At 40.3% G+C, this 27,719-nt stretch overlaps 2 protein-coding genes across 20 annotated transcripts in view; both read right to left on the bottom strand.

Annotated features, from left to right (window-relative positions):
* pleca (plectin a) overlaps nucleotides 1-27,719 on the bottom strand; it is a 134,509-nt gene that overhangs the window by 46,545 nt on the left and 60,245 nt on the right. For 2 of the 19 annotated variants that reach the window (XM_088090118.1, XM_088090121.1), the window contains exon 1: nucleotides 19,412-19,570. The exons of 9 other annotated variants lie outside the window; for them this stretch is intronic. In XM_088090118.1, coding sequence (XP_087946244.1) covers nucleotides 19,412-19,451 — 40 coding nt within the window. In that variant the 5' untranslated portion in view covers nucleotides 19,452-19,570. Of the gene's footprint in view, nucleotides 1-3,591; nucleotides 4,850-9,689; nucleotides 10,118-16,052; nucleotides 16,195-19,411; nucleotides 19,571-27,719 lie in introns of those variants that run through there. 8 more of the 19 variants (XM_088090111.1, XM_088090114.1, XM_088090110.1 and 5 more) reach the window with 5 other exon arrangements.
* On the bottom strand, nucleotides 23,050-24,591 carry LOC148186690 (uncharacterized). The gene is made up of 2 exons (XM_088090735.1): nucleotides 23,656-24,591; nucleotides 23,050-23,469 (listed from the first exon to the last, which is right to left on the bottom strand). The coding sequence occupies exons 1-2, from the start codon at nucleotides 24,589-24,591 to the stop codon at nucleotides 23,050-23,052; spliced, it is 1,356 nt and encodes a 451-aa protein (XP_087946861.1).

The following is a 27,719-nucleotide window of genomic DNA, read 5'->3' as shown; positions in this document are numbered from 1 at the left end:
CGTTGATATGATGCGTATGAAACATGCAAATGCATAATAATTGTGGTTTGAAGAAGTGCACAACGCCAGGAAAAATTCAAATTATTATGTTAGAACAATAATTGACAAACTTTTTGGTTAATGACTTCTTCAAAGGAGGAAAGTCTACTTGATTCCCATCGTGTTGACAGTAAAACAGCCAAAGGGTAACGTTTACTTAAAAATAGTTTATAGCAGCCTGAGGCTGTAAAATGATGTGGTAATCCTCAACAAGGAAAAGTAAACATAATTTCATGTTACAGAAATAAACTAGTTTTCTGTGCTATCATCCCATAACCTCTAAGATTTACTCTGTGACCCCTCAGAGGGGTCCTGATCCATGAGTTGGGAACCAGTGCTTTAGAAACTGGTTGCCAGTACACTTAATTTCTATTTAATGAGCTAAAACCTCCAAAACCACAGTTATGGTCCCACATGTGGAGAGACTCCTTTGGGGGAAACATTGCTTAGATTAAAAAATGTTTCCCAGAGTTAAACACAATAAATATTTGTGCTCCCAAAACGCAGAAATCAGAGCGCTGAACATGTGATGTCAACAGAGGACGCCTCAGGTGACACAGAAAGCGACTGCTCTCCCTCTCATGGTGGTTTAAAATCCGCCCATCATAACAAACAAAGAGAGGTGACATGCTTTCAAGGTGAAACACGAGTACATTACCTCCGACATCCTCAGATTAGCACCTCTACAGGAACATGTTTCACCTTGTAAGGCTGGCGCTGTTTTGATTTCACAGTCTGATTACTACAAACAGCTCTCACATACCTGCAGGTACTGTATACCTTATGCAATGTTTTCCCGAAATTATTTCAAGCATGCAGCAACTCTGCGGAGAAAACTACCCGAGGAACACTTTCACCTCTTCACCGGAGTGTTTTTAATAAGTGATGAGGACAGTTGTCAAACACAGAGGGCGGTACGATGTAAAGAAACGAGTCTGTCTTTGAGGACGTGATTATGATTGGACACAATGTGACTTTTCTGTTGCAAATTTTTAAATCTTTGAAGACAATGAAACCATTGAGCTTGATTTTCTTATCAGTCACAGAGTGTTTGGGAGCTTCGTGATGTTATCTGGATAAGAAGTGATGTCAAACAGGAGATGTGATCAGATGAAGACAGAGCACAGACTCCAAAGAGGACGACATCCGGTGGCATCGACGCCCATTTCAGGGTGGCATTCAGTCGGTGACTCACAAACACGCTTGTGACTGTCTCCGAACAGAGAAGTGAAATAAAACCACAAAAGCAGAGAAATTCTACCATATTTCATCATGAGCGCCTGACTTTGCATCATGACTGAACAGAGGGAGGATTGTTTGGTAGAAAAAGTTACTCCAGGACACTTTTGTATGTCTTCACATGACATAAAATGTAAAGAATAGAGGTCAAACACACATTAACATTCCAAAACCAAAATTAATGACACAGAACAGCAAACTTCACTGATCCTTCTAACGAACAATGTGTTTGCCTGGCTGAGGTTTGTAGCCCGCAGCAGCAAACTGAGCTGCGGAGGTTTGCTTTCATCAGCTCAGTCAAAGAGACGAGATGAGATATCGGGTCTCCTCAAAGAACGTGATCGTTCATTCATCGCAGTGCGGCTGTAAGATATCAGCAAATAATCCCGTCACTCTGTTACTGAGTAATGATGCGTAATGGCGGAGTGTCACATAAGGGTGTAAATCACTGGTTTCATCACGATACAATATTATACCTGCGAACGCTACGGGCCGATATTATCTGCTAATTTAACACAGTCGGTTACAGGAGAAGCGTCCACCCCTTTCTTTGCTTTTGGCCGGAAAAGATAAAAACAACATATACATCATTGGAAATAATTAAAACTTATTCATTCTGTTAGAAAACGCCTTCTGGAAAAAATGTTTACATTTTGATTCAAACCATGATCTGACCTGTCTGACCTGAAGACAAACGTCTCCCAACATCCTCAAAATGTAGATTAACAAGATCTTTTCACTAAAGTAGTTAAGATGACTTTCAGTCTTAAATGCACGTTTTTTCAGTCAACATTGCTAAAACAGAGCAGTTAACGTAACATTAGCAAGAAGTCAGTGAAGCGGCCCGGCAGGTACTTCCTGTTTCCTCAGCACCGCTTTGTTTACATATCAGGACCGCTGTCTGTTGACTCGCAGTTTCTCTGAAAACAAAACATTTCCACACACGTGATTTATTCCTGAGCAAACAGCGTCATCATCATCATCATCTTACTGTCGGCTGCTCGCCATCAACTGCCGGACGCTGTGTCGCAACACAGACTTTCAAAATAAGGGCGCGCCGCAAAGAGGATGATATGGATCGATGTTTACACTTTGCATCAATGTTAAGTGATCATTGCCCATGTAATCGATATATTGATGCAGATCGATGGATCTTTACACCTTTAGTGTCACACAGGAGGAGACAGCATGTTGTTTAAAGCACCTGAAGAAACATACGTCTGGTTAGAGTGGGGTGTTTTTGATATATTCAACTACAAAAAAGAAAAGATTAAATCACAGATCTGTAAATCACAGATACATCAGGAGATACTACAACAGTGACTTCAAGTAAAAAAATTCAGGAGCCAAAAAGGACTAATAAAGTAAAGTACAGACATGAACGTAGAAAAACACATTTTAAAAAGGGAAAAAAGAACTTCATAAAAAGAACCAGAATCTTATAATACTTTAGTCAGTTTACAAATAACGATATGAAAACCATTAAAATAAATACCTAAGATATCATGAAATAAAAAATAAATTAAAGAGTAAACAAAAAAATTAAAATAATGAAAAAATTAACATAGATTAATTTAGATTACTAAATAAAAATTACAATAAATTAATAAACTAAAACAAATTCAATTCAAATAAATGTAGAACATACAGGTGTTGTTCATTCTTACGCAATTAAAAGTCTTTGTGTTTAGAGTTGTAAAACACACCAGTTATCAAGTCTGTGTCAGCTGCACACACATATTATATTGGTAGTCTCAACATTTTGGTGATTTCTGGCATTCATCTATTTTTTCTTATGAGCCTTTCTGCCCCATTTCTGAAAAAGCTCCCTCTATTTTCAGGGTGATATATTGCTTATCGCTTTTTTTGTTTTGTTTTTAGTGACTTAGTGAGTTTTAAACACATGCTGTTAACACGGAGTTATGCACGTTTGTTGATTTGTTTGCACATCCCTATAAACAGGTCTTTTCAGGTTTGCAATAAAATACTGATACTGAGAAAAAAAAAGTCACTGCTTAGTCCGTCTTTGGCCTCCAAATGGGTGTCAGCACAGCCGTCCAATAAAAAGAGGAAAAGTCATGACACATGAAGGGGCGTGTCTCATTTTATAAAAGCGAGGCAGAAGACCACCAGAGACAAAAGTCGATTCTACGCTTTAGACATTTTAGAGGTTTTCAAACGACTGTGACAGATTCCACAACAAGCTGAGAAAAACACAAACATCCTATTGGCCTATTTCCAAATCCAAGACTTAAAATACACAAAACCTCTGTGAAAGTGCTACTGGAAGAAAGTAAAGATGACAAACTCTACCTTTCCTGTGATCCATGGCCTTGAGCACCCCCTGATAGTAGGAGTCCTCTAAAAAGACCCCGTCACTCCCCACACTGTCAGTGGAGTAGTTTCTAAATCTCCGCTCCATCTCCTTGCTGGCCTTATCTCAGTGATCAAAAGCAAATCAGGAGCCTCCGCAGGTTGAGAGGCTATGTTGTCTACTTTATGTCCTCTTATTGAAACACTGCTTCACGGTGTGGGATCCTGTAGTTAAGTGGGAGTGTTCGAGACACTGATTCAGTTCCTGAACACAAGTCTTACTCCCTTTTTTCCTCCCTTTCTCCTGCTGCCGTCTCTGACATTCTACAGTATGCTCTTTTTTTTCCTTTTTTTTTTTCGCCAGCTCTTGCAAAATGCCTGCCTGCGGGCTGCAATGTCAGAAGTTGTCATTCATCACACAGTGATGTGTGGAAAGAGAGGTTCACCCCTCTGGCCCAGCCCTGTTATTTACACGCCTCGACCCCACCCACCAGACCGCACCTCCGCAAAGACCCTCACTGAGCACCCAACCAAAACAGACCTCTGCACTGATTACATCAAAATGCATAGATATGTGAGTTTAATTAACATCTTTGTGTCTCAATGGTTACTTTAACGTTTCCACTTTGAAATCAATGTGCAGCTACAAGACCAAAGTTTTTTTTGCATGTTGCATTTATCCTAATTACTGACAAACATTTTCCAAAGCACGCATTTTGGGTTCATTTCCTTGTAAGATGGTAGCTTCAGCGACAGTCTGACATGTATTATTTCAGCTGTCAAACAACAACATTTTTAATGCAATAAACAACCTACTAAACATGATACTTTTTGCTTCTTTATTTTCTAAAAGCAGAGCTTATTGTGAATGCAATGCTTTTCTACAGCAGTCTACAAATCAAATTTTTGAATGAAAGATCTTTTTTTATTTATTATTGCTGATAAATTATTATTGCTATCAGTTGCTGTTATCCCATAATTATGAACATTTCATCAAAACTGAAATCCATCTAAATTCTCACAGTGATAGACTACAAATCTCAAGCAAGTTTAAAGTCTGTGAAAGTTGTTTTTTCCAAATGCATGCAAATGAAATGCTGTCCAGAAGAAAGTAAATGTAAAGTACAAGCAAATTGTGGTTAATGACATTTAAATATACGTGTAAAAACTTCCTGTATAGTACTTTCGGTCACTTTTGACAAGAGCAACAGCAAAACTGCCAACAATGCCAATGAAAAGATTTTTAGAGCTGTGTATTGTCAAGAATTTGGCGATACGTATCACAATATGAACAATTCAATATATTGCGATATACAATACAACACCATTCAAAATATTGCAATATACTGCGATAATATATTGCAATGTACTGCAATACTGTAAGCAAGGCAACACAATGCAGTTTTTTTTTGGGGGGGGGGGCTGTTATGGTATTAAGAACCACCATATGCATAACATCCGAGTAAAAAGAGTTACTTTTTTTGCAATAACAACAGTGGAATATATTTGCATTCATCACAGTCCCTATAACATGTAAGCAGCTTGTCACATTTCAGTTAAAAAGTCTAATGACTGAAGACAGTTTTTGACACAGGGGGTTTAATCAACACAAAATGAACAACTACCACAAATCAGTGATTTTGAGGATCGAAAACCATATCATGATACTCAAGTGTACCGATATTTTCTTACAGATCTAAGAACTGGTTAGTTTTAGGGAGAGGTCCCAATATGCCAAAAGAGTGTTCAAACACAGGATTTTTAACTCGGGTCATCTCAGGTCAGACAGTATAAAAACCATGTTGTCCTAAAACACACAGCGTCTTAATTGTTTGTCAAAAAGACTCCACAGACTACTAATCGAGAAAAGGGGGGCATTCCCTCATTTAGACCAGGCTGTACCGAAACGGCCCACTGGAGCCTGTTAACCCCAGCTGAACCCCACGCGCGCAGCCCAGCAGTCACCAGTGTGTGGTCGGAGGCGGGACGGCTGGACATGCCACACACGACACCACAGAGCCTCAAAGAAAAGCCTGTCCCTGAACAGACACAAGAAAACCCCGAACATGAGCGCTCCTCCTCCATCAGGACACAATTACGGGGGAAACTGGCACTGAGGGGTTTGTTTCCATACATGAAGACAGCAGTTTTGGGTGTGTGGGGGTCTACAGGAGAGAATCCAGCAGCAGGAAGAAAAGAAGCATTTAAAAATCTCTAATGAGAACAACCTGCGAGAGACTAACTTTTTATTTGAGGCATTTGCTTCGGACTATTTTCTTTAGATGAATTTCCAAACTTGAGTATCTGTGGAGCCAGCAACCAGTGGGTTTCCAGAAACTCTTAATGGAGTAACCACACTGCTGCAGAAAATTATCCCTGACACAAAGCAGCTATTGTAGCTCTGTGCGGATTGACTGGACTGTCTGTGTGCACGAGTGATAAAAGAAGAATTGTTACATCTGCATCTTTTTCATGCAATAAAACTTCTGCTTGGCTGCACAAATAATCTGTGATAAACACTCACAGCATTGCTTTTTTTGCAAGCTTGGTGCTCTAAACTAACCGCTTCACACTGTCAGGTTTAGGTCCCACAGCACCTGAATACCTCAAACACCTTTCACCCTTAAGAGCATCAATTTTCCGTGCACGTAAAGGGATTTTTTCGATGCCTACACGGGGAGGTGGCTTGTCGGGACTTGAGAAATGGAAACTGCAGATATTACACCTCTGCCAGCAACTCTATAGGCTGCATTTGATGAAAACTAAGTCAGAGAATTTAAATTTTGGCAGAGAACGATCACAAATTTTTCAGTGGCTCTGAAATAAGCAAAATATAATCTGTTTGCAGAAATTTAAAAAATGCAATAAAAGGGGTGCTTCCTGGACTCAAAATCAGTCTGTCTGAGCTGCTCTTTGGGTAGGGATACACAGAGACTTGAAAAATCAGACAAAACTCCAAGGCACTGTCTTTGAAACATTAAAATACCTTTATTTTCAGGGCATGGTCATGTTGGACAAAAAAACAAAAAACTTCTTTTTTACTTCCAGACAAAAGGCCGAACGTCACCATAAAAAAAGACACAAAAAGCAGACTTTGAAAAAAATATTAGAAAATAACTATTTAATTAATATTATATATTCAAAGTTATTTAGATCTACATTTTTAGCGCTTTTTCCCAAGCTATTTCCTTGTTTTGTTTTTTATTTTGTTGTTGTTTTTTTTGTTTCTTTGTTTTTTCAAACAATTTTTTTTTCTTATTTGTGTGCTAAAATTCGGGTACTTTTCTTGTAACATTTTTAATTATTCCTTGCTAATTTGGGGTAATTTTTTGTGAAGTTGCTCAGTGCCTTCTTCCATGTTATTGAAAGAGATTTATCCAGTTTGCTCAGGCTGTAGTGTTGTGCAGCTCCTAAAACACTGGCTGCAAACTCTATCATGTGTGCCAATTTCAAAAAGCTTTAGCTTGACACAGTAAGATTTGATTAGCTGACTTAAAACCATATTAACAAAGAGGCACCAGCCCTTTCTGAGTGACGCATAATGTGACTTTAACAAAAGTGCTCCTATCAGTAACATGTGCACACAGTGCAGCTCTGTGTGGATATTTCTCCTTTCCCTGTTACTGATAACGTGGTGATTAACCGGAGCAGTGAGAGCTGATAGCAGTTTTTATGATGACAGTTCTGGCGTGAGAAGCACGCAGGTCTATGCATTCCTGAGGGCGCGCCCGCCCTCCTCACAGTCAGGGGGAGCCGCCTCCCTGCGATAACACCACCCCAGCCACCGAAAACTTCATGTGTGCATGTGACAGCATGCGGTGCCAGTCCCACATAGGACAGGAATGTTACTAACACGGAGTACCATCTGGCCTGCAGGTCCCGATGGGGTTTATGATGGAGCGAGGATGGTATGAAGGTTGGATAGTTCAGGGAGAAACTCTGCCAAGGTGAGGAATGAAAGGCCCAGGGCATTATGGGGCAGATCCAACCTGCTGGCATGAAAGCATGCACAACAGTGTAAGACTGAGCTCTGCCTGCTTTTGTAACTGTAAGGAATTTACTCCTTTTCAAAACAAACTCAGGTGCTGATACACGATGGAAAAAAAAAAACTTTGAGAGAAGCAGACGGACGACAAACTCAAGGAATCCAAAAAACAACAACACTGATGGGTTTAGACATCGAGTTTTCTCATTATGACTCTGACACACTTTTGCAATAGGAGAGTCATTTTCAGGAAGTATGCATTCAGCAACACATGTAATTAGCCACATATGGTGTTTACAATTTTGCGGTTTTGAAATTATGAGGACTAGATAATTGCTTGATTTATGTCATTCAGATGTGACAGTTACAGCCAATTACAAAGGAGACGAGTTCATTGCTCAGAACAGTTTGTCTCCCTCTTCTGTTAGAAAAGCTGCACTACAAAACATAAGAAAAGTCAGAATATTTAACAATCTACTTTAATAATTTAAGATCTAAGAGGTAGCTGACAACCCTCTTTGCTCCGAGTCTCTAATCAGAGTCCAGACTACTGTAAAAGAAAAGTCCAAGGTCACTCGAGGCCCCGGGGTGTTGACTTAGGCTCACGGACACTCACTTTTAAATGTGGAAAGAGTGATTGGTTGTGAGAATGGTTGCCGTAACAACGCAGCAAAAACACACAGAAGCTGAGAGTCCATCAGCGTAGTGTTTACAGAGGAGCGGTTTTGGCCCCAGACCTCTGGAGAGCTCGTAGTTTAGGGGGGAAAAAGAGCTTTTCTCACACATAATGTCAAAGTCCATTAAAATAAAAGACATTTACACAATCTGATGAATTACTGGTTATCTCTGTGACACATTCAGTAGGTAAACAAACGTTCAGTAAAATTCCCATCAGGTTGAGCCTCTCAGCACACATATTTTACATTCAGTCACTGACGGTTATTAAAATGTCAGCAGTGATCATGTCATGCCGAGAGGTGGGGCAACAATAACATACACGTATCCTTCTCAATCACACATCCTCAAACATTTTCAGCTCTCTTAAACTGCAACTAACATTTTGTTTTCATTGGGAATAATCTGATTATTATTTTCTTGTTAAATTCATTAATTCATTTGCTTAATAAATGTGAGAAAATTATAGAAAGAAGTTCCTAAAGCCAATGTTAACAGTCTAAAGCCAAAGGCTTTTCATCTTATTATTGCAACCAAAAATATATGCAGTTGATAAGCTGAAGATGGGGAATTTGGGGCATTTTTGCTTCATAAATTACATTAAAATTACTTAAATTGTTGCTGCTTAACACTTTAAAACCTAAATCAACATCACTTTTCTTGGTTGCGCTCAGAGGCTTTTCATAAGACAAAAATTAAAAAGAAAACAAGGAAATGACCTAGTTAAGTTCTTAAATATTATAATAATTATGTAACATAATTTTAAATATGTACATATAATTGTCTTGTACTTCTTACTAATTTCTTGCTTTTTTGCCTTTTTTTCTGTTGTTGCTCACATTTTGTTTTTATTGTTTGTTTGTTTGTTTGTTTGTTTTTTTAAGAAATCAAGCCAATTTGCTCAGTTTTTCATTTCATGAAAACTAAGTCAGAGTCAAGTCATGCTCTCTTCAAAGCCAGACTGCAATAGAAAGTTATTTATTTATTTTCGCTGTTTTTGTGACAAAGCATGCAACACTTGATGATTTACAGATGGCCATTTTTCGGGGGTGAAGTATTCCTTTAATTTTCAGTACTTTAAAAAAAAGAGTCTTTTCAGCTCTAAATTACAGTGCAATCTGCTCAGCGTTAGGGCAGATATCAACACTGATAATGCTCACATTAAACCTTGTGCCAACTTCTATAAAAGTGCAGAAAAAGTTGACGAAACAACCATAAAATTACATTAACAACACCAACTAAACGACCAAAACAAAGCTCTGCCCAGAGACCTCCTGGACGGTCACTGTTTTGACCCTCTGGGCTTGTTGTATAGTGGGTGGAGGCATGGAAAAGGTTAACACACCATCACCATCAGCACCCCAGCAGCCCCTCCCAACCAGGACCTCCTCCTATTACAACAGTCGCTGAGAGACGGAGACTGAGCGCCCGCACCTACCTGCGCAGCACATTCGGCTGTACAGATGCGACCCCACCTCTCCGCAGCTCATTTCGTGGATGTAATTAGTCCGTCGGTATATTAATCCGCCGCACCAGGACGGCACAGCGGCGCGCATCGTGTCCTCCACCTCGGCCATCCCGCTGCGTGCTTGTGCCGCGCGTAAAGCAACAGCGCGCCGGACTTTTCCAGTAAACGCCCCCCGACTCGCGTGTTTCTCGTGAGTGCTCCCAGCCCTCAAAACTTTTCTCTATCCGAGCCACATGGAGGAGGAAAAAAAACAAAAAAAACAGGGTCGTGTCAGGTTGCAGACAGTTTTTGTCACAGGCCCGGCCCACTTTCTGTTCAGTGTAGCGAGATGAGGTGGAGAGCTCTCCGCTGTTGCTCCATCCTCCTCTGTTGTCGCCTTCGTGCGTAAACGCGCTATAACGATTTGTGCCATTAAAGCGCGCCTGGGAGGGACATCCCCGAAATAAACACACCCGAGGCTTGTATACAGTACTGAGGACTCCACGCTACATCCTTATTTTAGCGTGTGCCTCTCCCCACAGTTACATAACCCCGCAGGCCCCTTAATGCAAAGCAGAAACTAGACAAACCTTTGAGAGGAAACATTTGATATGAACATTATAACCAGTTACGGTTTCTATTGTCTCAGCGCGGAGAGAAACATAACAAAGGGCAGAGTGCAGGTTCAACATGCAGCGTTTGACTGCGGGTAATAAATTATCACTCCCCCCACATGTACAACAGCTGCGGGTCATAAATATCTCAACATCGGAGTCTTGTTTTCTCTCTTTCTTGCGTAACATAGAGAAATGTTGCACATTTACTTTCTTTTTATACTGCCCCCCCCCTTTCAAATTAACCCTTTGAAACCTAAGCAATTTGGCTTTTTTTTCAGAAATTCAAAAATTAGCAAGATATTAGAAAAATTAGGCCCACAAGAACACTTAAGTCTCCATCTAGGTTTCAAGGGGTTAAGGCAGCAAGCAAACTGCAGTGAAAGTGAACACATTTTATGTCTTTACAGGACTGTAATTTAAACGATAAAAGGATTCCAGCAGAGCCTTTTCAGCTACTTCAGTGTACACCTGTAAACTTCAAGTCAGAACTAGAAAAGTACATAAAATACTGAAACTATGTAAAAGTTCCCGTCTGTTAGGTGCAGAAGGTGACAGCAGAGATATTTAGCTTTTTATTTTAAGAGTTTTTTTTTAGCGAGTGTAAAAAAAGATCTTGGTTATTGCTACATGTTAAGTGCATAAAATTGTACCTCAAATATGCTTCAAACATGTCTTTGATTTTTCGTCTTCATTTTGAGCCTTTAACTACATGTACAAATCTCTAAAAGTTTGGCAAAAGGGGATCAAAATAAACTAATTAATTTCAATCAGCATAAGCTACAGACTGAAGCACAATGCTTTTACTTTGCAGAATATGGGAGTTTGTCTGGTCTACTGCTGCTGCCTAAATGCTTTAATGTTTAAGGTATAGCGGTGAAAATATTCCAAATATTGCAAACACTTCAACTGACATATATTTTTGTAGGTGGCTAAAATAAGTTTCGCTGCTTCCCAAGCAGAACATTGCTTAACATGAAGTACTGTGTTGGTAGAGTAAGTTATATTTATGGCCAAAAATAACAACAAAAATAAACAACTTTGCTGATTTCACTTAGCTCAGCGACTGAAATCAATCGTCAGATGTCCATCCGGGAGTGATAAATGCTCGCGGGACGTCACGGTGAATCAGTTTATAGCCTTTGACTTTCTGGGTGTTGTCAGTTTTTAAGAAAACAGGTTTGCATTTCTCACAGTGGTATTCAAAGGAGGAATGATAACTATCCATCTACTTAATTCTCTGGATCACAACACAGAGCTACTGAACAGCATTCAGCATTCAACAGCTTGTTTTTAAGAGGAAGAGGACTGACTTCAAAATCACAGATCAATAAACTCATGATATAACTGAATGAAAGTAATCTATCAAAGACAAACCTTTTACTCGCTTGTGTCTTTAATCTTAAATAAAACAACTTATACTAATTTTTTCATTATTATTTTTTAAATTTTATTTTATTTGCAGATATTTTTTTTGTCCAAGAATTTAAAAAGTGAAAATGTGAAAATGTTTTTTCACATGTTTTTTCAATGTTTTTGACCAAGAGGTCATTTGGTTTTTGGTTTTTTTTTTCATAACCAAAAGATGTTAAGTTTAATTTCAGTTTACTGTCAAAGAGAAGTGAAAAATCTATAGTGGAAAATATATATATTTAAGAAGCTTAAAACAAAGTTCAAACTAAAAAACTAAAAAAACATTACTCAAACTAATTCATTATGAAATTAATGATTAATTAATTATTATAACACCAAGCTGTTGCAGCTCTAGTTAATTTTTTTCTGAATAAGTGCCAATTTTCCAAAAAGGAGGGATCCAGACTTAACCACAAAGCGTGTCGAGGAGACTCGGTCGCTGCTCCTTCACCCTCTAAAACATAAACACGGATTAACATGGGCACACAGTGTTCAGAGTGACAGAGTGACAGGCCTCATCACCACGGTTAACCGCTGATGGGCTTCATGTTATGCTGGTTATTGTAAAGGCCATGTAGGGACACAGTGGGCGTGCATTGTTTTCAACACTTGGCATTCTTCAATGTTTCTTTACTGTTAAGTTAAAGCAGATCGGGCCGTCCTCCCTCCTCAAGTCTGTTATTACTGTCACAGTGAATGCAGACAGGAAAGTGAGTCACAGCTGCACACCAGCAGCCAAAACCTAAACCCTATCCTACAATGTGCTGTATGTGGCATGTGGTTTCAGCAGACCAGCCGCCAGTCTAGCTGGTCCTCCGTGAACACTGCTGTAGATTTGGGTGTGGCTTCCTAAACGGATTATTCAGTGTTGTGGACTGATCTGAGCTTTCTAATCTTTTGAATCTTCACAAAGTCTCGCTCAAAATCGTTAACGGAAATGTCAAGACACAACAACAGACAGTGTTAAAGAAGATGTCAAAGTTAACAGAAGCCTCGGGCGCAACTCATAATGGTTTATGATTCATAGAGACACATAATCACTACAAATGACTCTAATTATCTAAGCACCAACAGATTCTCTTAAAGGTCCCGAGGATCAGCGTGGGGCCTCATGAAGGAAAACCAGAGCCCTCCTCCTGCAGTTTGTTATGGCCGTATCCAGGATACACAGTCCACCGTCCCAAGTGTCGAGTTTACTACCATTAGCCGGCTGCCATGTGTGGCGCTCTGTGAGCTTTTTTTAAACCTGGCTCAGAGTGAAATCCCTTTTACCTACTTTCACCTTCCCACTGTGTCAAAGGCACCTTGCTGCTCCTGCAAACTATCGTCCTAACTTACATGACCGGATAATCTGTGACAACCAGCACGTGACTCTGCAGATGTTTGGTCATTGTTTACATTACAGATCTAAATCAGACGGCCTGAAATCGATCGCGACACCTCCCTGCTCTGTTGAAAATACATCAATACTGACAAGTGCTGGGAAGAGGGAATATGACCGTTGTTGATGTACAGGGTGCAGACTTATTGTCTGCACTGCGGCAAACACACAGCTGAAAGCAGATCTCTTCAAATGCAAATGGGCTGCATATTGACAGAAGGTAGAGATAGCACGCAACCTGGTTTTGCAATGCAATGTTTGCCCACAATTTACCAGTCAAACCACTCCGCCAGGCAACCTTTATTTGATCAAGACTTCAGGGGTGCACAGTTCACAGAATGCTGCACACGTGAGGATCTGTTTTTCATTTTTCACTTTTTCCATTTTTTCTATCATTTGCATGTTAAGCCTGCTCATTTTCCTCTTACGAGGAAGTATTTTGGTCGCTTTCTTTCTCTCGTGACTGCTATGAAAGTTGCTCATCCTGTCATAACAAACTCAGGCATGTCACTGTTGTTAAAATGAGTCTTATCTACTCAAGGTGTGTCCTCCTCAACTTCCTTTAAAAGGATTGTTCAGTTTATGATCTGACCTAGACCACTGGGAGTGATAAGGGAAAAGTACAGGCTTCAGTTTAGCAAAACAACCAACCTTTTCAGGACGGTGTGCATCTTCTTTCAGTTAAAAAATAGGCTCATCTATACTGACTTTACGTATGAAAATAGATTTGTCTGTCTCAAATGCTGCAAACGTCACTGCCCTCAGACTTTCCATGCATCCTTTATGATGCTATAGATACAGCCAATACATGAAAAAGTTTCACACAACCACAAATGAGACGACGGTCATAATAATAGCTATCGTACGGAGAGTGGTGAGTCAAATTAAAGGACTTTCAACTACTTTTTGAAGTACTCACTCTTATTTTCGAGTATGAAATTGTTTCCTCATAACCATCTGTTGCAAGAAAAATGCACAAAATCATAAATAGACAAGCAAAAATCAATTATTAATTAACAGCAGCTTACTTACTGCCTAATCACAGCTCAAAACATGCTGACGGCTGACGCTGCTCAGCTTTGAGTGTTTTGAAGGCTGGCGAAACATCCTGCCCCCAAACATTTACCAACCGATTGGTGCTAATACAGCATTAACAAATAACTACAACTATGGCCGTTCTTGGCTTCCTACTTTCAAACATTTATAATACCTTTCATAAATTAATTTATAATTTTTCTCAATTATATTCAAGTACTTTTCCAAAGAGCAAAATAAAAACTGTCTGATTTTAAATGTGTTACAGGACTTAAATTTATGTGTCGATTTCAAGTCGATGAGGACATTAAATAAATTTCTTTTTACTGTATTGCTGATTCGTTCTGTTATGCCATTTTTTTAAATGTCTTTGCAGTCTCCTACATGCTTGAATTACACTACATTGTCCCCACTCTCTCCGGAGGGACTGCTCAGTTTCATCTGTAAGTTTTTAGAAAACGTGCACAAAAACAGACGAAATACTGAAATAAGACTCCATCCCTGTTCATATCGAACATTAAGCATAAATAATTTATTATAATGTGACTTGGGGGCTATTTTGTTGTTGATTCATTGTCCAAAGTCCAAGAGTGTCTGTTTGCCAAACTGGTTTCTCACATTACTTTAAGAGTTGGAAAAAAACAATCACTCTTTATCTACACCTGCAGACTGTCAGTCAGACATCCTTTAATTTGCCTCGGGGTGTGTCGCCTGCAGAGGTGTGTTTGACAGCCACCATTGTGCCAAGCTGTGTCAACAGTCAAATAAGCCTGTGTGGGGTGTGTCTGGGGACATTAAAGCCACGCATGTCTGCAGGTAACCTTCAGGCTATTCAGTGTGTTACATCAAGAGTTATTCTTTTCCCCCCTGGCAGCATGTTTGGTATGTGAAGAGCATAATCGTAACTTTGAATAGTGGAAGCTTTCCAAGAAGAAACCAGCTGAACAAGTCTATAAAACAATACTGGAGTAAACACAAGTGAAGATAAGATACTCGGAGCAGTCAAGGGCTTAAGCTCACGTCAGGTCACCTTAACCCTTTGAAAACTGAGAAAATTAGCTTGATTTCTTTCAAAAACATGTGAAGAAGGCAATGAGCACTTTCAGAAGAAAAAAGGCTCTGAAAAATAGCAAGAAATTTGTAAAACAAAATGATTTTCAGAGGAAGTGCTAAAAATAATATGAATTCACATTTTCTGTACCAAAATTTTAAATATATAATTATAAGAATTCTAAACATAGCTTTCTGGTAAAAAGCAAACTTTTTTAAAAAATATCTGATAATCTCCCCCAGCCATTTTTTTAGGTCATGTCCTTGTCACTTGTTTTTACAAAGTTTGGGAATTTGCAGAACATTTCCCAGACAAGTTCCTGATTATCTTCTCTCTCATGTTTTTGAAAGAAATCAAATCAAGTTTCTGAGGTTTAAATGCTCGTGAAATGCAGCACAGTAAAAGCAATGTCGATCCAGGTGGTAAAGGGTTAAAGGAGCCTCACAACCTGAACACAGAGCTTGAATGAAATGATGGAGCATTTTTAAAACTATTCAAGGAAAGCAGAGAAGCAGAGCTGATGCTGAGTTGTGCACATCAGAGCTCTGACAAAGCCAAAAAAACCCTCCGGTAGACCAGAATACTCCACCTCCTACGTCATCACACCCCAGCCGGCACTTACAGGGTTAACTACAACATCTCCACACCACAGGAAACTGAGACGTGTGAGGGAAAAAAGAGGGGGGGAGCGAGGAAGAGAGAGTGTGTGTGTGTGCCACAAAAACATACAGGACAGGAGAGAGCAGAGACGACGGACGACAACAGCCGGCGAGCAACTATTTGCGCAGAAAAACCTTCCTCTTCAGACTCTCCTGAAGTAAGCCGAGTGCGCAGAGAGGAGTGTGCCAGCTTTTTCTTACCTTGCTTCTTCCGTACTCTCCACTGCCAGGCAAGGATTAAGGTAACAATGTGTCCCACAACCACCAGGGCTGGGAACGCATTTCCAGGGGGGCTTGCCGGCATCGGGCCTGGTACAAAAGTGGAGAGTCCCAGGCTCTGAAGACAGAGGGGAGGGCGGGGGGAGGAGGTTGGGGGGGTGAAAGGTGAGGGGAGTGGAGTGGGGGTGTGCGCCTAGGGGTGTGGTGCCATCCCGGACTTTAAAACAAGCGCCGCAGCCAAGTTGTCCGTGACTTTTTACGACAGGGAGACGAACGAAAGAGCAGCCCTCCCTCTCCTCTCCTCCCTGTGACTCAGTCCTCTGGCAGAAGTGGCAGCTCTCCCTCCCTCTCTCCCTCCCCCCTTTTCCCCTGTACTTCACTCTAACTATTCCTCTCCTCCACTTTTTTTGTTTCAAAATTAGCTCTAATTCTTCCAGCAACTTTGCAGCCTTTAAGTAGTTAAAAAAGTCCTCCTCCACGACTCAAGTGACTGTACTGGTTTTGCCCTACAGGAACTGGCTCAGTGCTTTCCTTGCTCGCTGCAGCATATCTGCAGGAGTTAATAATATATGAGGCTGTTTCTCACACACACACACACACACACACACGCACAAACACACACGCACAAACACACTCCAGTCAGCCCTGATAAGAAACAAAACTTAGTGAGATCCACCTTCAGCCAAAGTTTCCAACTCATTCCCTCCATATAGGATTCTCTTTTACCCACTGAAGCCTCTACACTTCATTTTTTCCATCATGGTTTATGAGTCACAAATCATCCAGCCAACCCCTTCCTCCTTTTCCAAAATGTTAAGCCATGCCTCCCCCGTTTTTTTTTCCCCTTCGCAGAATAAGGCACTCGCTATCAATCCTCTCTCTTTATGCAACTTCACAATGTTTCCCCAGTTGCTAATTGCTTCCGTATGTTTGGACAGCACAGCCAGTGCATATTATAAGCTTCCCAGAGAGAGATTTAACTGCATTCTGTTTCACCACTAACCGTTTTAAAATCTCCCTTAAAATGTAACACTTAACCCTTTAAAAACTGGAGCAACATCACTTTCTTGTGCTGCTTCCAGATGCCTTTCAGAAGTATTCACACCTTTGGAGCTAACTGGTGCGATTTTCATCAAAACATCAGGAAAAAACTCAGTAAGCAACTCTGTAAAAAATGTCCAACAAATTTAGATTTAGAAAATTAGTTTTAAAAAGTAATGGAAAAATGTACAGGAAAAAAGCTAGGGAAAAACTATATTTATAATTATCATAATTACATATTTAAAATGATGTCACAAAATAAGTATAATTTTTAAGCTCTATTCTAAAGTATTTACTAATTTCCTGCAAATCCCTGGGTTGTTTCTTCTTTTATTGCTCTTTGCATTTTTCCAATGTTTTTTAAAGAGATCAAGCCAATTTTCAAAGCGTTCTATCAGAAAGTGCTTTTATTTTTTTGTCTAGACAGGCCCTGTTATTAAAACAAAAGTTTATACTTAAATTAGACTGAGCCGCCTCTGACGTCACTTTAAACACACTGATTTTAGACATTTTAAAGCTGCCAATCAGCGGTACAACCTCGCTCTCACTGTATGTGCCACAGTTCATTCCTCTCTGCACGTCTCAGCGACATGTCTTTAATATTCAGTGTTACTGCAGAGCATCGAGCTACAGGAGGACAGTGAGCCGTTGAAACTTGTTTGATCTTCTCTAATAAGTCTAACTGTAACTGCGCACAACACCTGCTTGCATCACTGCTGAGACATCAAAACCATCTCGCTGCTGGCAAAACTGCATCTCTGCCAACGTTTCTGTTGCCAGAACATCATACAGGGAACATTAGTTAGTGTGCACTGGAAACAATGTCACACAGAAACCCAACACCGAGACTCGTGTCATGATCACGCACCGACTGCAATGCAATGCCACACGCCAGTCGTGCTCCATACAACAAACAGAAATAGACATTAAGCCGCCGAGACCTCAAGCCGCCTTTGGCGTGAGCGCAGCATCAATTTATGATCTGAGGAGAATTCAGCACAGTCCTCTGATGTACAAGCTTCTGACAGACTGAAAAAACGGTTCATTATGTCAGAGTTCTTAAATTTAAAAGAATACTAAAGAACATTATTGATGATTTTTCTCCCATGCCTCCACCTTGAGCGGAGAATCCAAGGAAGACAAACACTCTTCATGAATCTAAGTTAAACCTTTGAAACTTGATAGATTTCTTTCGAAAACATGGGAAAAAGGCAATGAGCAACAAAAGAAAAACAATGACCCAAAAATTGTGTAAAAAGAAAAAAGTACAAGAATAGTGCTGGAAAAAAAGGAAAAATAAATAAATAAAAATTTCAAACAATGGAAATTACCTGGAAAAGACCTTAAAAATTACAATAATTCTGTTACATAAGCTTAAATATATATTTATGAGTATTAGTATTATTTCTTTTTTCCACTGACAAAAAAAAATAATTTTCTAAATGTACTTATTTCTTGCACAAACATTTCTTATCAAGTTGCTTATAGGCTCATTGTAAAATGCAAAACGCATATCGGTTCCTCCTATGGAGGCATACAAAAAAGGCGAAGTTTTCTACACAAACTCAAGGTAACACGGGATGAGTAGCTGGTGTACAAATTGTCATTTTACAAGTGAAATATTACTCTACAATTGCCTCAAAAGGAGCTGGGAACAGTGGCTTAAGTGCACTCATAACAAAGAATAAAGGCTGATTGTATGAGTTATTTTCATTCAGCAGTTAATTCTGGCTGAGACCTCATATGATCCCAGTTTCAAAACGTCAACCAAATCCCCACAAGCCTCAGAAACTGGCAGCATAAATTGGCAATTAGTTACAGTGAAGACCGAGCAAAGGGAATAAAACCAAAGGAGCAGCACAGATGTCTGGAATAAATTCACTCCACCACTCCTTTATGGGAGGAGTCGGCCCCCTCCCACACTCTTCACATGGTATGTGTTTGCTCAATGATTCCCATATTGTGATACATACTCTGCATACCCACACGGATGCAATAAAGCCAAACTTCACATCCACACACAGTCTGTTAAGTCAAAAAATCTTTTCATTTCACTTAAAATGCTTAAATCACTACTCACAAAGATTCCCCAAAGAGCACAGGTAGGTGAGCAATGACAGGAATGTCAAAAGACGTTTTCAAACATCTGAAGAGATACTGATGCTGGGAGTGGCATTGTCCTCAGATGGCATGCATAATGCAGGAAATTCAATTCTAGAGAGGTTATTCCTGTCGTAGCATCCTCACATGCACTAACACAGAGATTAATATGAAAAAAACCTTAAAAAAATCAAACCTACCGACTGTCGGTCCTGGACAGAAACAGCAGCATAAGTCCATCTTTGCTCAGCGTCTGCACAACTTTTAGAGAAAATACTGAACTGCCAAGGAGTCAGATCTGACCTCGCGACATTGTGTTCTGATGAAAACCAGGGGGGCGTGCTGAAAAAGCACGGAGAAAAAATAAAAAAAGGAGAACCGGAGGCTCGGCTGGGAAGTGAAAACTAGACGGCGTTGCGAGTTTGACTTAATTTGTGAGGCTTTCCTCAGTGGAAACAGCATCTCATGCGTGGTGGTTTCTGACGAGCGCCACTGGATGGAATCCATGTGCAGGGCTGCAGAAACTCCCAGGGACACATTTTCTTAGAGGATTTAGACAAAGAGCGGAAAACATGATTTATGCCAGCAAGCTACTATAACAAAGGCTCCTCTGTGGAAAAAGACAGTTAAAACATGCCCCCACATCCACAGGATATGGATCACACTGTGTGACCCTAATAACAATGGCTTTGATTTAAGGCTAAAACGTGAGAGCTGGATCATTTGACTGACATTAGAAAATAATTATATTAGAGGATAGTTTTTTATCTAAGATACTGGCTATATTTGCACACATTTTTACAGTCGCATCCGTGCAGAAATGTGTTGCTTAATTTTGGCCATAACTCTCTTTAGTTGTGTTGAACTGATTTAAGAACTTTTAAGGACTACTATTCCCTGTACCATCCAGTTGCAAAAACTTTGATAAAACAAGAAAGATAGACATTGACGAAAAAAATATTAATAAAATGACAAAGATGATCATTAATGAGCAAAAATGCCAAACATTCACTATAGCTCCAATTTCTCGATTTTGAGGATTTACTACTTTTCTCTGTTTAACAGAACTGATTGTTTATTATCTTCATCTATATAATGATTATATATATTTATCTTTACTTTAGAGGGGTAACTATTCTTTTATATTTTATCAGCAAAATTATAGTAATACAGAAGTAATACATTTAAAAAAAAATCAGTCGCATGGATATAAATGACGTGGAAGAAATCGATAAAGAGTAGTATAGTGATATTTTGCTACATGGATGTAAGGTTTTGTTTTTAGTAAATAAATAATGTATATTGCAAATACAAATGAACCTTTTAGCATCTTACTGGAATTATGAAATAAATTACCTTTTCATCGACTAATTACACGTTGCTGCAGTAAAAGCGACTGAAGTGAGATGAACAGACTGAAAACTATCTTTTTGGATAAAAACACATGTTGACAAAGTTTTTCCTTAATTTGCAACTCACCAAAAAGGTAATAAATCAGGATTTATGTAACCTCAACAAACTACAAAACATTTCAAATAGTCATAATAAATATTGTATCATGACCAAAGTATTGTGATATTATCATATCAGGGGCCTAATACCAAGCAAAACTATAACACCGCGTCTATTCAAGGCAACATGCAGTCAGTGCACGTTATCTATGCAGCTGTGCATGATTCCCGAGCCCACCCAGGCCTCGTACTTCACTGTGATACCTTCTCTTCACCCGTGACAATCTTAGTCAGGGGAGAGAGAGACGTGGAGGAGCCAGTCAGGGGCTCTCCTGCCGCCCACACCCCCTAGATTTAACACCAGGGAACATGATCGCTGACCGTGCCAGGCAGCGTGGGTGGTGTCTAACTCAAGGTCTTCAGTGTGAAGTTGTGAACTATAATTTGCTTCACTCTTATTCTCTAAATAAACACTTGCTGTGCGCCTGGGATCAGAATAAACCAGACACATTGTGCAAATATATCTTAGGAAGACTTGAAACAACGCCCTGTCCTGGACTGTTATCTGATACCGTGAGAGACACACCCATACCTGCCTCATCCTCTCTGGTCCTCTGCACAAGCTCACACTCACCATAAAGTATTTCTGTGCTGACACCTTTTGGTAAGAAGACAGAACTGTTCCAACAACGAAGACTTCTTCCTACCTTGGCCGTGTTGAATCAAAGCCTCCATGAAGTCTCTAGTATAATTCATTTCCATCGTAGTTCAAGTGGTTTCTTGTTGATTTCTCTAATATAACGTTATAAAAGCCACATATGTGAGACAGCAGGTTGGTGACTCTGTGTGCTGCTGTGGCTTCTTCCATTCAAATACAGTATGGTCTTTTTAAATGTTGGAGTTTACGTTCATTGCAGGCTGGGCTAAAACACTGAGGGGCAGATGAAAGGTGGCAACTGCCACATGGTCTCATCTGGACTGCTACTGCTGCTGCTTCGCCCTTCTTGCGGAGGCACAGGCAGGAAAAGCTGAGTGTGGCTTAATTGGGCTCACATTTCCCAGTCTCTCTCTGCTTAGTCATATATCTGCTCTGACAATGGAAAATTTTCCGGCGGGCTGTGTATTAAGGTAAAGGCTGGAACTTCAACATGTGGCTCATGCAGACATCATCACCAAGCTGTTTGAGTCTTTTTAAATATTTATATGGGAACTCTGGCAAATGCTGCATGTTCTGCAAGATGAAGAGAAAATGAGTGGGCGATCTGTGCACCGAAATAACGTGCAATACAGTAGCAGGACAGCATTTATAGCAGATCTCTTTTCCCCCAGCAGGTGGCAGAATGAACTCCATGTGCAAACAACTCAATATCAACAAATCTACACGTGTATAGAGTACTATCTGGAAGGTAAAATCAAGATTTCAATTAGAAATGGGCAAAAATTATATTGCAATATTTTTGGCTGGAACAAGCAAGATGGAGGGTACGCACATCCAAAGTACTTTTACGGGTGCTGCATCAAAAAATCAAATCAAGGCAAGAATCAAACAAAAGATCCGCACACTGTACTAAAAGCTCCAAGCTCCCATTTCGTAAGTGATCCATGTGCCTTAATAGTCCACTCTAAAGCGATGGCTGAAGACTTACAGGTATTTTTTGAGTTTCAGATGCCAGTGAATTTGACAGCAGATAATAACAAAGATGAGGAGAAAGAGCTTTTTCTGGAGCAATGGCTGTCACTCCTATACAGAGATGTGTTCGTGTGTTGATTCAATACGAATATGTCAATACGAATTCTTTTTATATTCCATAAAAAGTTTTAAAGTTCAAACAGGGTCAGCGAGATATTCAGTGCGACAGCGGCATAACATAGTATACATGCTAACGGCGCTAACAAAGGATCACAAATGCGCTCATACATTTTTTTGCCGACACTCGATATCAAACTAAGACCAGAGAGAGTTTTGTATTAACTAAATATGAGCTGTAAATTCACCACTTCTTCACCTTGCGGTGCAGTCTTTCTTTGACTCCCTGCAAAGAGTAGTGTGAAAGTCAAGAGCACTCACTCCGCAGCAAATCTGGGGACCAAATGTCCCCAGGAGTTACACTGCACAGAAAAAAACAACTGCTCGACTTGAAGCAATCTCAGCTGATCGAAGGTCTCTGACTGATGATTTGAGCCTCTGACCTTTAAGGGGCAGCCCGAGATTCTTATCATTTTAGATTTAAATGTAGATATAAAATACTCCATGACTGGTCAAGCAAGCAAGCCACAGGTTGGCACAGTTCCTTGTGCATCCTGCTAAATGACACCTAATTGCCAGTCTGGTAGTTGTTTAGCTGTATGGAAAACGACAGTGCTTCTTCTAATGCTAGAAGATCAAATTATCCCTCTCTCAACCTCCCAAACACAAACAGTGTCCATAGCAACGCCCAGACAGCTTTTAATGCAGACAAGAGGAAAGAGGAGGAAGCGGGTGAAGAGGAGGAAGAATAAGACAAGCTCAAACCTTCAATGAAGTCAGGCCAGACCCTCTGAATATGCTGTTCCTCCTCAGGGTCTCTATGAAGCAGAGTGGTCTTCAGGACAATAACTGGACATTCTGAAGGGACTGCAGAGCCAGGACAAATTGTCTCAAAGGCCACACTAGTGGAGGTCTCTGGGGTTTGTATACAAATGGACTCCTCCGCGACTTCTTTGGTGTCCTCTCCAAGAGAAATGCTATCTACTACTTTTTCTGTGGCTGTTGCTGAAGAGGTTGCTAGGTCATGGTCAGGAGCAGACTTTAGGGTCTTAGATTTGGTCTTTGGGCGGAAGACCTCAAAATTCAGCTGTTTCATTTTCTTAACATCATATGACAACAGTTTCTCAACAGTTTCCTCAGTCACCACATTAGCTTCTTCAAGAACACCTTCTCCATCTTTAACGTCCTGTTGTTTTTCCTTAACAGCAAGCTCTGCCAACAAAGGGATTGTTTGCCGATCATCCACTAAAGGTCCAACATCAGGTACTAGTTTTCCAGGTATGTCCAAGGCTAGATTTACCCTATCTCCTCCTGCCACATTTGTGATCAAATCTTCTGTAGGATTCTTAATTGTGACGTCTTGCATCGTCTCACATTCAAAAGCTGCAGGTGGGTAGACAGCAGTCTTCTTGACGAACTTCTGCAAGACTTCCTGTTTTGCAGCACCATGAGTCCTGTGAACAGATGGAAACTCTTTGGAGAACTTTGGTGCACTTGGGGAAGAGGCGACAAAAGAAACAGGTAGTTTTGACTCCTTGACTGAGTCAGGACATCTGGTGGCTCTGTCTTCAGTTGGGAGACAAGAAGCTCCAAACTTTTTCCTGTTGCCCCCCATGGCCAAATGCCAATCTTCTATGCAGAAATCCTTGTCTCTCTGAAAAGAGGTCTGAACACCAGGCTGGCCAACTGATGCACCAAATTGGTAGGAGCCTCTGAAGTTCATCGGAGGCCTCTCAGATTGTTCTCTCTCTTCAACTCTCTTGTGGCGGTAAATGTGCCTGTCCATCATGGTCTCTTGGCTTTCACTCCCAGGCTTTGGTTTTGGGATGTACGACGCAAGGCCTTTCATGGTATGGACTTGAGCTGAGGACACAGGGCGACGAATGCGTTGAAGGGATGCAGGCATAATCTCTGGTGGCAGGTGCAGGCGATCTCGCAGATATGCAATTCCCTTGTTGGTGAGATAGTAATAGGCATGTTTCCAAACAAAAGTCTCCCTGACACAGCCTTTAGATTTGAGAGAGCCCATGGCGCAAATCACCTTTAGGTTGGTAACCCCCTTGACTTCAGGGTGTATGGACTGCGGACGCTTGTCCTTCTTGGCCACAATGACTCCATCTCGAAAGAGAAGCTCATAGATCGCTCTGAGCTCTGCTAAGGGCATTACCATTCCAGCCACCATTTTGACTTTTCTTTAAGCTCTTCAAGGAATTTCTTCTTTAAATATTTATGACCACTTCCACTCGACAGTGTTTGCATGCAGTCATATCACACAAACAAGAAAAAAATCTCGCCTTCAGAATCAGTTTTACTTCACTGTGATAAAGGATCTATTTCCCAAATTGTCATCATGAGTCAGCATGGAGAAACAGCGATGCTCACAACCCCTCCTACCTTTCTGAGTCCCCGGTCGAAGGAGAAACTGTGTGGATGAGTGGCGAGAAGCAGGAAAATTCAAGGGGGTGTGTGCACACAGAACAGAAAGTAAAAGGATCAGAGGGAGTAGAGAACATTTGTACCCTGTGGGGCTGATGGGCATTACTACATTTATTAATTTATATTACTTTTTGAGACTGATATTTTTGCATATCAAACTTTTCTTTCCTACATGTATATAATGGATAATAGTTCAAGAAAAAAAATACAATAAACAGGTCTCTGTTCGACCTGGAATTTGTCAAAAATGTTATTTTCCGAATTGATGGCTTTACTCCTCTTTCGACTGCAATCTTCTCATTTAGTTATGTTAAAGGACACTCAGAAATATTGCATCCTTTGTCTGGTGTAAAGATTTATAGTAGAAAATTAACAGGATTAAATTACACAGCTGTTGTACAATTGATGCTCTGTTTGTAAAAGCAGGTCGAGTGTGTCCGGTAGGGAAGAGAGCCGACAGATATAAAGGTTCATCTGATCAGAAATGACACTCTACCAGCTATCAATGGGGCTGAGGGAAAAACCACTATCCACACAAAACAGAACACACAGCTGAAGCAAGTCTACAAAGCAACAGTGATGTTCAATTTACCGTGTCACTTTGACAAAAAGCATGGGTACAAAATGAAAAGCACTCTTTGTATGTCAAACTGCCGAAGGTGCCCAAAGCAATTTACTGTCAAAGTTACGACTGGTTTCCAAAGCTTGGAAGTCATGTCAGAGATTTTCTTTTGGAAAAACCAAAGCTAAGACTCAACCGCTGAGAGAATCCATGATCTCTGGTCTCACTCATTTTCCCTCACAGCCCACATCCCCAACCCGCCAACTCTGCAAACCTAAAATGGAAAAGCCATCAGGTCATTTCTTTCCTTTAAGTAAGAGGACAATTGTGCCTGTGTTAAATTCTCTGTTACTCAGCCTCCTCTGTGACTGATCGACACTGGAAAGCAATATGGAGTCCAGGATAACCACTGTTGCCAATGGGGCTAAAAATACAAGGAGGAGGTTTGGAAAATGTTTGCAGGGGATGGTGTTTTTTTCCCATTTGCCTTTAACTAAGGCAGTACAACTGTGCCCTCATCTGACAGCTACATGGTTTCACGGTCATGATACTTTTTTAGAAAAAAGCACTCACTACAGTGTTCTTTGCAGATTGTAATACTTTTGATTTTGGTATGAACTGTCTCTTAAAGAGTCCCAGCCTGTGCGCAGGACCTGGTACAGGGAAAGTGATGAGCAAACTGAAAAAGCTCTGCCAAGACGGCTGAACCTTTGTTAGCACTGTTTAGTTTCAAGGAGTCGTTGTTTAAATAATTCACCCCGTGCAAACATTTTTTAATCCCCTAAATGAAAATCACCTTTGGCTTGTTTATTTGTCACCCTGTTTGTCAAGAAAATGAATGTGAAACAGATTCCAGCTCCACTGGGAGCAATGTTTCATAACAAATGGCTGGGAGTAACAGCATGCAGACGAGGCGATAAGCCTAGTGAGGACTCCAGCAGGTCTGCATTAAACTGTATCAGTCAATAATTCTTTCTATTTAATGGGGGCTTTCTGCAGTATGTAGTGTAGGCCACATAAAACTTTGTACAAATACAAATGGATGTATTTCAAAGTCTTTTTTTTTCACATGAACTCTGCAAATGGAGATAACCCCACCCTACTATGGCATGGCAACAAACACTGCAAATAATGTGAGCGCCAGACAAGAAAAGGCTCCACAGCAGATCATACCAGGCAAATATTCGGTGCCAGTTCCCTGGTATTTTGATAGTCAGAGTGATATACTGAAGCGGTAAGGGAAGATATCTGGAAGAATGAATCACAAATCATAAACAAGGCTGAACTGCTGCTTTGCTTAATTCTTGATATACGGCATGGGAGATAAAAATCGCTTATTGTGGAAGAAAACAGGTGTTTCTCACAGAGCAAGAATTTTTTGACTCATCTAAAACCTTGAGGCCTGTGTTGTGTTGGTTCATTGGATGCAGAGACTTTATCTCCATGTGCTCTTCATTACCTGTCCTCTGGCTCTGAATCAAACAAAACCAACAGTCGTTTGTTTGGTTACCACCACCAAAATACAGATGGGGAGAAATGAAACAGTCTGTACCTGCGTCAAACCTAAGCTCTCACCTAAAGCCTTTCTTCTCATAAACAAAAAGTACTGGCTACAAAAAAATTCAAATGCATAAACTAGAAAAGTGTTCTCAGTAGAATTCAGATATCTCCCAGCGAAGAACAATGCAGCCAGACAAATCTAGTAATTTCAAAAGATGTGCCACAGCATGTTTCAGAATTGTCCCAGAAACTGATCAAAATAATCTTTGCACAGAACAGATCGATGTCTTCTGCTAACAGACTGTGTATGTGAAATACTGAATTGGTGTAATATATAGAACTGTAACTGACTCCAAATTATGTCAGTCGAATCAGATTTGGCTGTTCAATGTAAATATTCGAAGATTGTTTTGTTTTCCATATAAAGTTTTAAAGTTTAAACAAGGCTCAGTGGGACATTCAGTGTTACGGCAGCATTCACGCAATTTAGTAAACAAGCTAACGGCACTGACAATTAATTGCAAATGTGCAACAATATTTTATTAAGATATCAAAGATATCAAACAAAAGCCAAAAACAGCAGCATATTAAGTTGTGCTGTGCCAAGTATCTCCTCCATGCCACTCACTGCCTGCATGTCTGCAGCGCTGTATTAAAGAGTAGCTTGAAAGTCAAGAGCAATCACTCCACAGCAAAATCTGGAGACCAAAACGTCTCCAGAAGTAAACTGCACAGCACACCGACTGTGTGACTTGCACCAAACATTATGGAGGAGGCGGAGTGAAGAGTCAGCAGTCATGACAGTAAGATAC

Source organism: Plectropomus leopardus, chromosome 17, assembly GCF_026936395.1.
Source record: "Plectropomus leopardus strain MGB_pleo_1.0 chromosome 17, ASM2693639v1, whole genome shotgun sequence".
Classification (NCBI taxonomy): Eukaryota; Metazoa; Chordata; class Actinopteri; order Perciformes; family Serranidae; genus Plectropomus; species Plectropomus leopardus.
The sequence above is the reverse complement of the archived record's forward strand: the minus strand, read 5'-3'. Positions and strand labels throughout refer to the sequence as shown.